We start from the raw sequence: 14,099 nt of genomic DNA, 5'->3' as shown, positions 1-14,099 counted from the left end.
TGTCCAGGTTATTATGTTTCTGAGCTGTGTAGGGGTCTGTCTCCTAGGGTGTAAGGTTTGTTAACTCTGAGCATTTTGGTGTTGTATGTCTGACATGTGAGGTCTTTGGCCTGTTTGTGTGTCTACTTTCCAGGCTGTGAGGTTAATGAACTCTATGGGGGTTTCTGTCCCAGAATGTGAGGTGCTTGTGTGTGGGCACACGTAGCCAGGATGTGCTGTGTCTGAGCCATTTTTGTGCCTCCATGATGTGAGGTCCCCAAGCTGTTGTGGGTCTGTGTCCCAGTTATGAGGTCTCTCTGCCATTTGTGGCAGACTTTGCCCAGGTTTGTGAGGTTTCTGGGCTGTTTGGTGATCTGTGTCCATAAAGGTCAGGTATCTGAAATCTTTCTGGATATGAGTACAAAGTGCAAATTCCCTGAGTGGTTTTGAGGTCTGAGTCCAAGGTGTGCTATTTCTCAGTCGTTTGAGGGTCTGTGATTTTTGCTGGGGATGTTAGCCTAGGATGTGAGGTTTCTAAGCTGTTTGGGGTCTGTGTCCAGGACGTGTGACCTCAGAGTTATCTGGGGTCTGTATCACAGGACCTGAAGTCTAGAAGCTGTGTAAAGGATCCATGTCCAGATCTTCAGATCTCTGAACTCTTCTGTGAACTAGAATATGAGGCCTTTGAGCTGTTTGGGGGTCTGTCTCAGTGTTTGAAGGCTCTATTTGGGGGAAATCTGTGTTCAGTACGTGACATCTCTGAACAGGAATCTGTCGAGAGTGCGACGTTGCTGAGCTGGGTTAGGTCCCGTGTCCCAGCGGATGTGATTTTGGTGCTGTCTAGCATCATGTTTGTGTTGTGAGGTCTCTCAGCTGTCTGGTGGTCTGAGAAGAGGGTTTGAGGTCTCTGAACCATTTCTCCATCTTTACCCAAGTTTGTAAGTTCTTCAAGAAGTTGGTGGGTCTTTATCACCAGCTGTGAAGTCTCTAAGCTTTGTGGGGGCCTGTAGTCAGATTTTCAGGTCTCTGAACTCTTTGGGTATGTATGTGGGTTGCAAAGCGTGAGGTCTCTGAAATGCTTGGTAGTCTTTCCTAGGATGCCCTGACTCTGAACTGTTTAGGGTTCTGTGTCAGAAGGTGTGAGGTCTCTGAACCATAGATCTGTTTCCCAGAGTCAGAATTCTCTGAACTGCGTCTGTTTCTGGGCTCTGAGATCTCTAAGCTCTTTGGGGTCTGTGTTCAAGACTTGTTGAGTCAGTTGTTTGCGGCACTGTCTTCTAGGGAGCAAGGGCTCTGGGGTGTTTAGTGCTGTGTTCCAGGGTGTCTCAGCAACTTGGGGGTCCATGTCTAAGGTATGAGGTTTTGGAATAACTTAGGGATCTGTGTTCAGAGTATGAAGTCTCTCAGGTGTTTGGGCGGTCCCTGTCTGGGGTGTCACATCTCAGCTGTTTTGGGGGGGTTATCGGAGGCTGTGAGGCCTCTGGACAGTTTGGGACTCGATGATCAGGGTGTGAAGGCTCCAAATAGCTTGGGGAACAGTATTCCAGATTGTGAGGTATTTGAGATGTTTGTGCATCTCTATCCCATGAATCCAATGCAGTGTATGAGGCAGCATCTGAGGTCTCGGAGTTCTTTGGAAGTCTGTGTCCCCTGGCTTCAGTGCAGCCTCAGTGATGTGGGGTTTGTGTCCAGGTATGAGATTGCTGAGCTGTAGGGAGATGTATGTCCCAGGGTGTGAGGTCCCTGAGGTTTGGGGTCAATATCCAATGTGTAAGGTCTATGAACTGTTTGGAGGCTCACGCCCTAGGTGCCCTGAGGTCTCTGAGCTGTTGAGGATTCTGTCACCTGTGTGTGAGGTCTTTGAAATATTTGGGTATGTGCCACAGCATGTGCGGTCTCTTAGCAAAACCAAAGGGCACTGGCTCACGTTCAGGTTGAAGGGTGATAAAAACAAGTACATATACTTGAAACACCATCTTGTTGTTATCTGCTTTATACCCTGGCACATATAGGTGCTCAATAAATATTTGCAGAAAAACCTTCCCCCAGCTCACACAAATTTTTCTCTTTGAATGCAGTAGGCAGGCTTTGGGCTCAAAACTTTGAAGAGCAGGGAGGATCCAGCTAGAATTGTGTCATATTTCTGTATCTATCTCCACTGTATTTATTTCTCTGGTTTTTGTTTATGGCCAGTGATAATGGTTTGTCCATTTAAACAGCAATGGATTTAGTTTGCTTTTTCAGTGCATTATAAAATTTAAGTATAAAGCAAGCTTATTTTAGGTCAGGATGTTATGTAGACGACGGTGCAGGTGGTGCACTGTGGGGAGTGTTAGTCAAATGGCTGAGGTTGGAGGACCGCGTTCCTGGGCGCCCCCCGCTCCCAGCCTCTCATCTCCCCAAACCCCACCTACACAAGGTCTTCAATCCCCACACCTTGGTTTGTTCAGTCAATAATTTGTTTTATTGATGCCCATCCCAGGCTGGGTAGGGCTGAGGGATATATAGGAGGAGAATCAGATTCAGTCCATGCCTGAAGGTCAGTCTGGGGTGGGGAGCACAGACACACAGACGGACATACAAACAGACACACAGATCTGGTGGCAGGGCACACAATGTCACGTTGGGACACTCTACGCACAGGTAGTCACGGAAGGCTTCCTAGAGAAGACCTCACAGGGGAAGCAAGGGGTGAGGCAGCCATCAGAGCCTTCACCTTTTGTACATTTGTGGGCAGGTAACTTTTGAGACCAGTGGACCCAAGGTGAGCGCAAAGGGCCAGGGCTGGGAGGCAGCAGAGGCTCCCCTCGCCTCACCACACCCTCATGGGTAAGCCATCCCCACCCCCATTCTTGGCCTGCGCTTTGCCTTCTGCCACATGGGCCCGTTCCTGGGATCCACCTCCATCGTTTCCAAAGCTTCCCTGAGACAATCCACATGGACCAGGTGCTCTGCCCAGTGCCTGGCACCTCATCAGCACCCCATCAATGCACATTTTGTCCTAAGTGCTATCTACAGTCTCGCCAGGTCTCAGTTCCAGCTCTGGGTACTTCCAGCAGTCGTCGCACCCCAGGTTTAGAGCTCCCAGCACCCTTTGAGCTCCTGAGAGCCCTGGGCACCTTCTATGTACTCCCAAAGGCAGAGCTCAGTCCCAGCCCACCTTAAGGGCTGGGAAAGTCTGGACTGCCTTTCACTGGCCAACAGGCCATGGGCATCCACTGTCCTTCCAGTGGCATGTGGGTGTCCACTTCTGACACACAGCCCTGAAAAAGAGACCTTACGGCTCTTAGGCTGACACTAGGAGCATGCAAGCATAAGCAGGAACCAGCCTCAGACCCCAGCCTTGGAGACCCCCTTTCTTTCACTAGCACAACGTTTCTGTGGTAGGGGAGACGAGTGGGCTGGGAACCCTGGGCTCTGGTATCAGCCTGTCCTGGGGCCGCTTCCCCACACCCTTGGGGCAGTGGGGAGAGGGCCTGCAACAGACCCCTCAAGCTCCAGGCAGAAGCAGGTGCAAAAACAAACGTCTTTCTATTCTGGGTCTGGGCTGGGGCTCAGCCCTTGGACCTCCTTGCTAGGCGATGAATCCCAACTGCAGAAAGTCCTGGTGCTGAAAAATCACTTCCAAAGGTGGGCAGGGGTAAGTGCAACCCACGGATGGGGCTGGGACAGGGAGAGGGAACTCCTGTAGTCTATCCTCCCCATGGCCCCGCAGTGCCGAGCATGGGGCAGGTGGGGGCAGGCAGAGGCAGGCAGAAGGCCCTGGCAGTCGTTCCTCGACAGGAGGGCAGCAGTGGGTGGGTGGGGTAGGCATATTTAGGCCCCCATGGTCAGTCTGGCCTCAGACTTCAAAGGGCTAGAAGAGGTATTTGCGACAGGATTCAGTCCCACACTTGCATTCGATACGGACCCGCTTCTTGGGGGAGCCGGGGAGCCCGGCCAGGCCAAAGTTGGAGTCCATGCGGGTGCTCTCCATGTCCACGGGGTCCACTGTGGAGTCATAGCCGGGGGTGGGGGGGTACTTGTTAGATAGAAGGCCTAGATGAAGTTGTCCCACTGCCCTTTTTACCACGGGCCCCAGGGATCTTAGGGGCTGGGAGCAGGTCTGAGGTCTGGGTCAGGAAGGGGTCATGGGGTTGGTGGTTTCAGGCAAGGGCCAGGGTTTAGCACTAGACGGGTGTTCAGGTATTAGGAAAATGGCCAGGGATTGGGGGTTCTTGGAGCGGGGGTGTCAGGGAGCTGTCAGGGGCAACCAAGAGGGTTGTGTCAGGCAGGGGTCAGGAATGGAGGGTCACCTGGGCATCCAGAGGGGCATCTGAACTCTCCTGCCAAAGATCCCCCCTCGAGTGTCTCAGAGGTGGCTAGTTGGTCAAGAAGGGGACTGGTTGGAGGCCACAAGGGTGTCCAGAGGCTTAGAATGAGGAAGGCCAAAGGGGGTTAGGAGCGGGGAGGGTTGGGGGACTGGGGAAATTCAGACAAGATTGGAGTCAGGAGGAGTGTCATAACTGTTGAGCCAAACATCCTCCCCCGGGAGCCCTGGGAGAAGGTGGTATGAGTGTATCAGAATTGGGGTCCAGTGGCTGGGAATGAAGGGACCCCCAAAGGGTAGGCAGGGGTCCAGGAGTCCAGATATGAGACTGGGAGTAAGAGCATCTTAAAGTTCCTTGGGGAGGGGTCCTTGTGCCCCACGTCATCGTGTGTCCCTGCCCGCGGTCCCCTGCCACCCCCACCTTGCATGTTGTAATCGAAGGTAAGCTCCTCGCCTGCCCGGATGGTTCTTGTGGCAAAGAAAGCAATGCGGGGCAGCCGCTCATCAAGGTTGTCTATGAAGACGTTGTACACCTGGAGGTTGGGATCACACTGGGCAAAAAAGAACAGTGGGAGGGTGAGGAGGGGCCCAGCCTGCTCCTCCCGACCCCCCGCCCGCCTTCGGGGTACCCACACTGTGGTTGACAAAATGGGAGATGTTGCCATAATAGGCGGCGTCCACGGTGTACACATCCTCCACGTAGTCCAGGTCGAAGAGGTAGGTGGCGCCCTGGCGGTCGTAGATCTGGCCCCTCCGCTCTGCCTCCTCTGAGGTAATGATCTGAGGAGAAGGCCACAGGGGAGGGGAGGTTGGCCAAGAAGGTTCAGGAAAGCCAGCACAGCTCCCGAGCCCCTAGCGTGGCCCCTCTGGAGGAGAACAAGGGAGCAAGGAGGCACCCGCACCCTGCGGCTGGCTCAGCGGGGCTGGGCGGTGTGGACACATGCGAGGCAGTGACACACAGGGTGTGTCAGCCCTTCTCAGGTCTCTAGAGGGCACTGGGAGTCTCAACGATAGGCGGAGGGCGGCCACAAGGTCCAGGAGTGACAGACAGAGGCCCCCATAGTGAGAGATCCATAGTAGGACATAGTGAGGGGACCCAGATCAAGGGCGAGAAAGAAAAAGACCCAGTACTCAACAGAGAGGGGTGGGGAGAGTGGGGGTGAGAGAGGCTGACTGATCCAGGGCGAGAGAGCCTGAGGCGCTGCAGGATCCAGCACTAGAGAACCGAGCCAGTGCAGGGTGGTGCAGACAGCAAAAGGAACATGGAGAGTAAGCTGAAGAGAGAGGCCTGGGAAAAGGGAGACTGAGTGAATGAGAAAGGGACTCAGAAGAGAGAGCTAGAGGCAGAGAGTTAGAAACAGACAGAATCTTAATGCAAAAGATCCAGGTCCAGAAAAAAGGCCCAAGACACCAAGGAGTCTGAGATCACAAAAAAGAGACCAAGGCGAAAAACTCAGAGATGGAAGAGGAAAGAAAGGGGACCAGAGCAGAGTAGAGCACCTCGCTCAGCCCTGACACCGCACACTGCCAACAACTGGTATTTAAGACAGCAGTAGGCATTTCCTCCTCCCCATATGGGCCCCCATCTGTCCTAGTAACTGGACCATTATCCTAGCCCAGCCTGTCCTTGCCTCCCAAGTGCTGGTGACGGATTCCTCACCCCAGCCCCTGCCACACCCCATCCCTTCTCTCCATCCCTCATGTCTCCTCTTCTGGGCCCATGCCTCTGGGTGAGGTCCCACAGTAGCCAAGATTGCCCTCTCCTCAGCCTGGGTGCCCCTAGACCAGGCCGGCCTTGTCCTCCACTCCCGGGTTTCTGCCCGGTCCTCAGACACAAGTGCCAGCACAGTACACAGCAGACACACAGCAGATGCTCGTTATTTGTATCCTGCTTTCTAGCTCGGAGACCTGACCTCTGTCCAGCAGTGGTCCTATAGGCAACTCAGGCACTCTCTTCTCGCCACACCCCTTATTCCTTCCTTCTCCCTTCATCAGAGACCCACTGCCCACCACCACCCTCCTGCCACACTGGGCATAAGCCCAAGACCCACCCGGGCCTCCTTCCTTGCTCATCCTCAAGCCAGCCAGTGACCTTGCTCTTCCTACTTCTGGTCTTGACCAGCCTCCATGTTCTCTAGCCTCCTCCCTGCCTCCTCCACCATCACCTCCAGCCTCTGCTCCACGCTGAATGCTGATCAACAACCCCCTTAGAAGACCAAGGCCTATCCCTCAGGCCGCACTGCTCACTGCCCCATACTCCAGCTCCATTCCTTGAGGAACCTGGCTCCCCCATACCCTCAATTTTTGTTTGTTCACTCATTCATTCAGTGGATTTTCATGAGGCCTACCCTGTGCCTGGTCCCAGTACTCAGGGGTTACAGTTGGGTGGGGGAGACACAGGAACCAGGCTTGGTCCTGGCCCTCAGGGGTCAATTTGGTGGGGAAGTCACAGGGGCCAGGTCCAGTATGACCGTCATGGGTCATAATCTGGTAACATAGATGGACTCAGACACCCACAGTGCTTAGAGTTTAAGGGGCAGTGGAAAAGAGATACACCATCAAAGCAAACTGCAGATCACACAAGGGCTTTGACCAGATTGAAAAGTGGGGACTCTCCTGAGGGACAAAACAGGAGCCACAGAAGCACTTTGAGGAAGAGTACGTCAAGGTCAGTTTCCCTCCTCCACCTCCCAGAGAACACATACTCTTCCTTGTGACATCAGCTCCCAAAGATGTCACTTCTCTGTGCCGCCTTCCTGAAGCTCCCAATCCCCACCCACCGCTGTCTTCAGAAGCCTGGGATCAAAGGACAGCCTCTTCTGGGCTCATGAGCATACTGGGTGGTGTCTGGGCCAGCTTTTCCCTTTGGGCCCCTCCCCAACCAGAGGGAGTGACCACCTCCTCCCCAGTCTCCATCTTCCTGCCTGTTCTGCCCCTACCTGCTCCCCCAGTCTCCCCAGGAGTGAGTCACACTGCAAACCCTGCAGGGCACAAACGGTTCCTTCTCTCTGTCTTCTTTTCATTCCCACTCTGTAAGGGGTGGTCCACCCTGAAAACTTGAGAACAAATCAGTCCATTTCCCTGCTCCCCAGCAATTCTCCGGAGTGACTGGGGAAGACAGATGGGCTAGAATCTGGCAGCCGGGAAAGGGTTTTGTTGGGAATGGGAACCAGAAGACTTGGAGTCCAGTTGCTGCTCTGCCCCGTCCCGGATATGGGATCCTGAATGTTCTCTCCCTGCCCCTGTTTCCTCAGCCAAACCCCCCTCCCAAATCCAAAAAACAACACTCCACCAGGTTTGGCAGCACACCAATTTTAGACATTTGGGCCTTTTTTACCCACTTTACTAGCTTAGTGACTGAGCACTTTACCATACCTCTCTGGGCCTCAGTTTTCTCATCTGTCGAATGGAGATGACAGTGACAATCATCCCAACCTGATAGGGGCTGTTGTCAAAATCCAACAAGATCAGAGACGTGAGAGGGATTTCTGTTTGTTTTTGTGTTAGGAGTGGTTATGAGTACCGTAGCTTGTCAAAACCTAACAGGCTCCCTGATTTTGTGCGCCCTTTCCCGAGAAAGGAAAAACTGCTGCTAATTAAATGATGATATGCCATCATTTAATTAAACTAAAGCGAGACTCACTTTCGTTTCAGAGTTGTTAAAATATGAAGAAAGTGCATGTTTCAGAATTGATAAAACAGGCTATGTTCTCTGCTGGGTGAGGGTGGAGATGTTCTGACAGAACGTGGAAGGGCAGCTCACGTGGAGGGACTGTCAGTGCAGAGATGGAGAGTGAACGGAGGTCCAGATTGGAGGAGGACAGTGTGGTGAACGGGTCAGGGATATGCCCTTGATTACATAACACCTGGTAGGACAGCACCACAGGGTCCCCAGAAACCACCACGTTTACAGCGTGGAGGAGTAAGGACACTAAGGAAGAATGGTGGGGACCCTGGGGTGCCAGTGAGATGAAGACTCTTCCTCCTCCTTGCCTGTCAGGATTCTCCTGTGCTGTTGACAGCTCCTCCAAAGACTGTCAGTGCAGTGAAGCTAGGGATACCCCCTGCTCTGGACTTCCTCTAGGACTGTTGACTCCTGTGGGTGTGGACACCTCATCCCCTGCACTGCTAACATAGCTCTGGGGCGTGACATCTCTTCCACACTGTCACTGTCCCTCTAAGGTCTGGACATCTCCACCAGAGTGTCAGGGCACTGAGGGTGTGGACACTTCCTCCAGGCTGTCAGTCTCTTAGGTGTAGACCTGAGCTCCTTCAGACTGTCACTATCCCTCTGGAGTGAGGATATTTCATTTTCCTGAGTGTCCGGGCAGTGTGGGTATGGACACTTCCTAAGTCAGACCGCCAGGGTCCTCTGGAGAGCCTGCTCTCTTCCTCAGGTCGTTCTGGGACGTGGACACCTCTTCCTACAGATTGTCAGGACCCCCCTTCTCTAGACTGTCAGGAACCCTCTGGGCTGTGGTCACCTCCTCCTTCCTCTAGACTGTCAGGTCCTTCAACATGTGGACATTTCCTCCACCCGACCACTGGGATTATCTGGGGTGTGGACATCTCCTTGTCCAGACTGTCAGGGTCCTCTGCAGTGTGGACTGCTCTGCTTCTAGATGGTCTCTGCCCCGCCCCCCAGCCCCAGGGGCTATGACCCTCTCTACTTTACAGTTCCTCAGAGCAGGAGCCTCTCCTCTTCATCAGTGTTATCACTACAGTGTAGACATCCTCAGGTGTGCATCCCTTAGGCCAATTCTGTCACTTCCCAGCCATGTCATACCCCTAAGAGACCCACAGAAATACGGAGGTGTCTGGGGTTGTCATCGTGACAAGGCACACTCATGGATTTAAATGGTCAAGGTCCGTGGATGTGAAATGTTCCCCAATGCATGAGACGGTCCTATGTAACGAAGAACTGCCCCACTCCAAATGCCCACCACGTCCCATCTTAGAAGATGACACTTGCTGTTGCAGATACTTGCTAGTTATTCACCCAAATCCCTTTTTGTTTTCCACTTGGGCATATGGCTGAATCACACTTCACAGCTGCTTTGCACTGAGGTAAGGCCAGTGACTCGGTTCCAGCCAGTAGGTTCGGGCAGACATGATATGCACCGTGTCCAGGCCTGGCCTCTTAGAAATCTCCCCTTCTGCAACCCCCAGCCTACTTGCCAGGCAATGCTGAGGATCAGAGGCGACTCTAAGGCATGGCACAGGCACAAGAGGGAAAGAACCTAGGTGGCCACGCCGTCGTGTGGAAGGATACGACACAAATGCCCACACTGGTGGAGCAAACGGACTTATAGCATGCAAAGCCATTAAGATGTGGGGCCCGTCTGGTCCAGCAGCTAGCCTGCTGGACACAGCCTGCCTTTCCCCAGTGTCCTGCGCGGCTAAAAGTGGAGGTAGCCAACCTCCCCAAGGCATGTCTATGTCCTACTCCAGACTGTGTTCCTTTTGTGCAGATAAGTAAAAGGTGCTCCTTCCAGGTAGACACTGCTTGGTGATAAGCTGGACCCTCGTGAAATGAGAAGAGGAAGTGCCTTTTCAGGTGACGCAATCCTGTGCAGACCACACGGCCTGTTAAAAGGAACGCTGCCTGGATTTCAGTTCCCGCTTTCCTCTTTGCTAGGTACCCTTATGAAGTCAACCCAGTCTGGAGGTATTTCAACGTGCCTTTACCAGCTTGGAATACTCGCCCCTGCCAGGATGTCCCTCTCACACTCAGGTTAACCCCCTCAACACCTTTCCCACAGGGAAAGCAGGGAAGCTGCAGGCACACAGTGGGGAGAGCTGGGCGCGCACGGTGGGAACACACGTGGGGAGAGCTGCGCACAGCCCCGTCTCCCTACCTCTCCCACGTACTCCATGACGAAGCTGTTCTTGCGGATCTTCTCCAGCGTGCGGACACCCCAGCCGCGTCCATCATCTGTGCGGAAGATGCAGAGGTCATAGCGGATGCCCTTCTGTACCACGCGGTTGGGGCAGTCATAGCCACAGCGGCAGCGGGAGTTGCACTCGTAGATGGGCAGCCCGGCTCGCAGGCGCACCTGGCCCTGGTCATTGTAGGCAAACTTGTGCAGCGACGCCCCAGGGCAACAGCCTCCAGCAGGTGCCCACAAACAGTCTTGGCACTCGCAGCCCACAGCCACCTGGTTGAGGGTGATGCCCTCACCGACACGGTACTCGTTGATGTACACGAAGGCCCGTGGGGGGCCATCCAGGTCCACCTCGTTCTCCACAGTGATGCGTCCCAGGTGGCTGCGCTTGGCATTGAGCTCCTGCTCCCAGCGCCGGAGTGCCCGCCTCTGCTTGGCCTTCTGCACGAGGTAGTTGGCCAGGCTTGGGTCCAGGTGCCGGGGTGGCTTTGACCGGTGGTGCCGCCGGAGCAGCTCCCTTTCCAAGTCCTTGTGAAACTGCTTGAGAATGCGCACACACTTGAGATTCTGCCGTGGCTCCCAGGTGCTCTCTGAGTCTGGGTACCCACGCCATTTTACCAGGTAATACTCCTGTTCCTGGGGGGTGGGGTGGGGAGGGATGGGGTCACTGTAAGTGACAGACGAGACCCTTGGGCCAGCCCTCATGGGACTTCCATCCCAACGCCTGTGGACAACACCCAAACTGTTCCCCCCGTTTCCTGGAATGACTCTGTGCAGTGGTTAAAAAGCATGGGCTCTAGAGTGAGGCTCGCTGGGTTCAAATCCCTCGCTCCCGCTTACTATCTGTCTAAATCCCAACTTTTAATTTAATCTCCCAAACATATTCCCTCCTGCTAGCTGTTCAGTCCAGCTCTCCAAGTCATCCTTGACTCCTTTTTCTCACACTCCCCACATCCACTCTCAGGAAATCCTGTCAGCCCTGCCTTCAAGCTACATCCAGAATCCTACACTTCACACCTCTGTCACCGTCACCACCATCATCGCTCGTCACCACCATCATCGCTCGTCACCACCATCATCGCTCGCCACCACCATCATCGCTCGCCTGGAGTGCAGCAGCAGCCTCCTCACCTGTCCCCCTGCTTCCACCCCTGCCCCTACAGTCTGTTCTCCACACAGCAGCCAGAGGGATCTTTTCTTGCTGAGCGGCAGCTATAGGATAGAGTTTAACTACACAGATTCTACAACTAGACAAATCCTGAAACTGCCGCTCCCTAGCAATGTAAACTTAGGCAGTTATTTAACCTCGCTGGGCCTGTTTCTTCATCTGTAAATAAGAAAAAAAAAAGCTGACATTTTTCTAGCATTCGTTATGTAGCAGGTACTGTTCTAAGCAACTTACATGTATTAACTAATCTAACTCTCACAACTCTATATGAGGTAGATACTACTAATTATATCCATTTTATAGATGAGGAAAATTAAGTACAGAGAATTTGGGTAAGTATCCCAGGGTTACAGAGCCAGGATCTGAACCCAAGCATGCTGGCTCCAGGCTGCTCTCTTAACTATCCTGCCATTACCTCCTCTGGCAACAATAACAGTTCCCATTTTACAATGTTGCTGGTGGGATTAAGTGAGTTTCTGAAAGGAAGTGCCTGGCAGGCAAAGTGCTCAAAACCATTAGCTGTCATTATCTCCACTCCTGGGCTCAACATCTCAATCTTTGCAATTGGTTTGTATTCCTAGGGAGGTGGGAGCAGAGATTTATCTGGGGATTCATTCTGGCTTCTGCCCCGCTAGGAAAGCCACTTAGTTTTCCCACCTGTAAAATGGAGATGATAAGAGGGCCTACTAATCCTATTTTTTTAAGATCAGAGGAGAAAATTACTTTTGGAAACAGATGTGGGTAATTGGGGGTAAGGGGGCAGGAAGCCAGCTTCCTTGAGTCACCCCTGCCCCGGCCATGGTCACCCCAGACTCACGCGTATCTTTTTGTAATCGCACAGGTACTCGACTTCAAAGTCATAGAGATTCCTCTTGGAGATGCCAAGGGCAGGGCAGGAGAGTTTGGCCAGGCGGCACAGGTCCTGTAGCTGATTCCAAGAAGACTTGCAACACACACTGCAGCCTAGAACAAAGGGGGCCAGAAGGAACTATTGCTGGGCATCCTGGCAAGGCCAAGGGTCAAAGAGGACCCCAAATCTTCCCTGGGACTTCCAAAGGACTACCTCAGAGTCAGTGAAATTTAATCCACAGGCCTTCCCAATGCTAACACCCTTCTACAACAAAAATGTGCCACTCCCATCTACCCCAATGCTCACTGTCCAAGGCTTTCCCTGGAGCAGCAGACTTCCAAGTGGGATCTGCTGCATTGATTGTCCTAAAGGAATCTATTCCCAGAGCTTCCAGCTCCCTCTATACCATTCCTTAAACTGCCTGCAAACCTGCCTGGAGTTCAAGACCTAATCATCCTTCTCCCCACTTTGCAAAAGAAAGAGAACAACCCCCTCCATCTCAGTAGGGTGCATTTCTCCAAGGTGTGTGGGTAGGGATGGGATTAAAACCTCCAGGGCACCAAACAAAGGCGTAACTAGAAAGACTGGTCCATAATCCTTTATCTGAAGCTCCTGGGGCCAGATGTTTTGGAATCCAAATTTCTTTTTTAGATTTTACAAGTGCAGTTCTAGGTATATCCCATACATTCCCTAACACACCCCTAGTGTGGTCAGGGCATCAAGCCATAATCAAATACATTAATAGTTCTGTAGCAAAAGTCTGAATTTTCACAAACATAGGAGAAATAAAGCTGCAAGATAGTGGCACTGAACAGTCCCTCCATCTAGCCTAGTTTTACCACTGAATGATACCAAATTTAAGTTTTCAGGGCTTTTTGGATTTCAGAATTATGAATAAGAGATTGTGGAGTGGTATTAGATTACAGGAAGCTTCCCCAAATGGTTAGTGTAGGTGCCTTAAACCCACAACGTATATTTTTTCACACTGCATTTTGATTTTCTCTGTCTCATCCACATTTCTGTGAAGGGTAAAGCTGGCCCAAAGGGGTGTGCTCTGAATTCAAGGACAGAACAATATAGGTTAGTGACAGCAATTATTTTAAATATACCTGGAATGTTTTGGGGGGCTACCAAAAGTTTTCAGGACACAGATTTTTTTAATTTAAAAAGGCTTCTTTCGGTTCAAGGCATATTCTTAATTACTGTGCTTTAGAAGCCATTTTATCAAATCATTTCACAAAACCCTTATTCCAAATATTGTCAGTCAGTCCTCATCCTGTTTCATCTTTTAAAAATGTTTAATATTTTCTACCTTCCATTACAAAAACCAAACATTTAAACTCATGATGAAATACTCTAGATGCCAACCTACAAATGTACAAGAGCTTTGCAAAATTATTACGTGTGCATTCCCCCCCCCTCCACTTAGGCAGGCCTAGTGGAGACTCGGCCTGTACCCACGGCTTACTTTCCCTGTGATGCCTCTCCCTTTCAAACCCTTAACTTGCTTTTGAAGCCCCGCTAACGTGGTCCCAACTCACATCAGCTGCTATCTCCGCACTGACCACAGATGGACTCTCCTACCCTCAGAGCTCCCCTCACACCTGTGGAACCCATCCTCCCCGCAGCTTCCCTCACCCAGAGGGGCCCACGTTCCCCAACACACTGAGTCACCCCTCCTTCCCCGCACATAGGGGAGTCCAGCTCTCCCATTAGGAAAGCCCCCTTCCCCTCTTCCTGGGCGAGCCCTCTCTGCCGCAAACCCCTCCCCCACCACGCTGCGAGGAAATACCCTCCCCCTGAAGAGTCCCCCGTCCCCTAACTCTGAAAAGGAGGTCCGTCCCCTTCCCTCCCCTCCCCTTCCGGCGTCTCGCGTGGACACCAAGAGGGTAACGGTCACCGGCGGCC

General features: G+C 52.5%; 1 protein-coding gene across 2 annotated transcripts in view; it reads right to left on the bottom strand.

The window, feature by feature from the left end:
* Positions 1-2,420: 2,420 nt before the first annotated feature.
* SUV39H1 (SUV39H1 histone lysine methyltransferase) overlaps positions 2,421-14,099 on the bottom strand; it is a 12,103-nt gene continuing 424 nt past the window's right edge. The window contains exons 2-6 of one of the 2 annotated variants that reach the window (XM_007450878.1): positions 12,159-12,304; positions 10,147-10,809; positions 4,922-5,068; positions 4,710-4,839; positions 2,421-3,969 (exon numbers count right to left, since the gene is read on the bottom strand). In XM_007450878.1, coding sequence (XP_007450940.1) covers positions 3,836-3,969; positions 4,710-4,839; positions 4,922-5,068; positions 10,147-10,809; positions 12,159-12,304 — 1,220 coding nt within the window. In that variant the 3' untranslated portion in view covers positions 2,421-3,835. Of the gene's footprint in view, positions 3,970-4,539; positions 4,840-4,921; positions 5,069-10,146; positions 10,810-12,158; positions 12,305-14,099 lie in introns of those variants that run through there. The other variant, XM_007450877.1, reaches the window with a different exon arrangement.

Source organism: Lipotes vexillifer, unplaced genomic scaffold (assembly GCF_000442215.2).
Source record: "Lipotes vexillifer unplaced genomic scaffold, Lipotes_vexillifer_v1.1 scaffold129, whole genome shotgun sequence".
Lineage (NCBI taxonomy): Eukaryota > Metazoa > Chordata > Mammalia > Artiodactyla > Lipotidae > Lipotes > Lipotes vexillifer.
The sequence above is the reverse complement of the archived record's forward strand: the minus strand, read 5'-3'. Positions and strand labels throughout refer to the sequence as shown.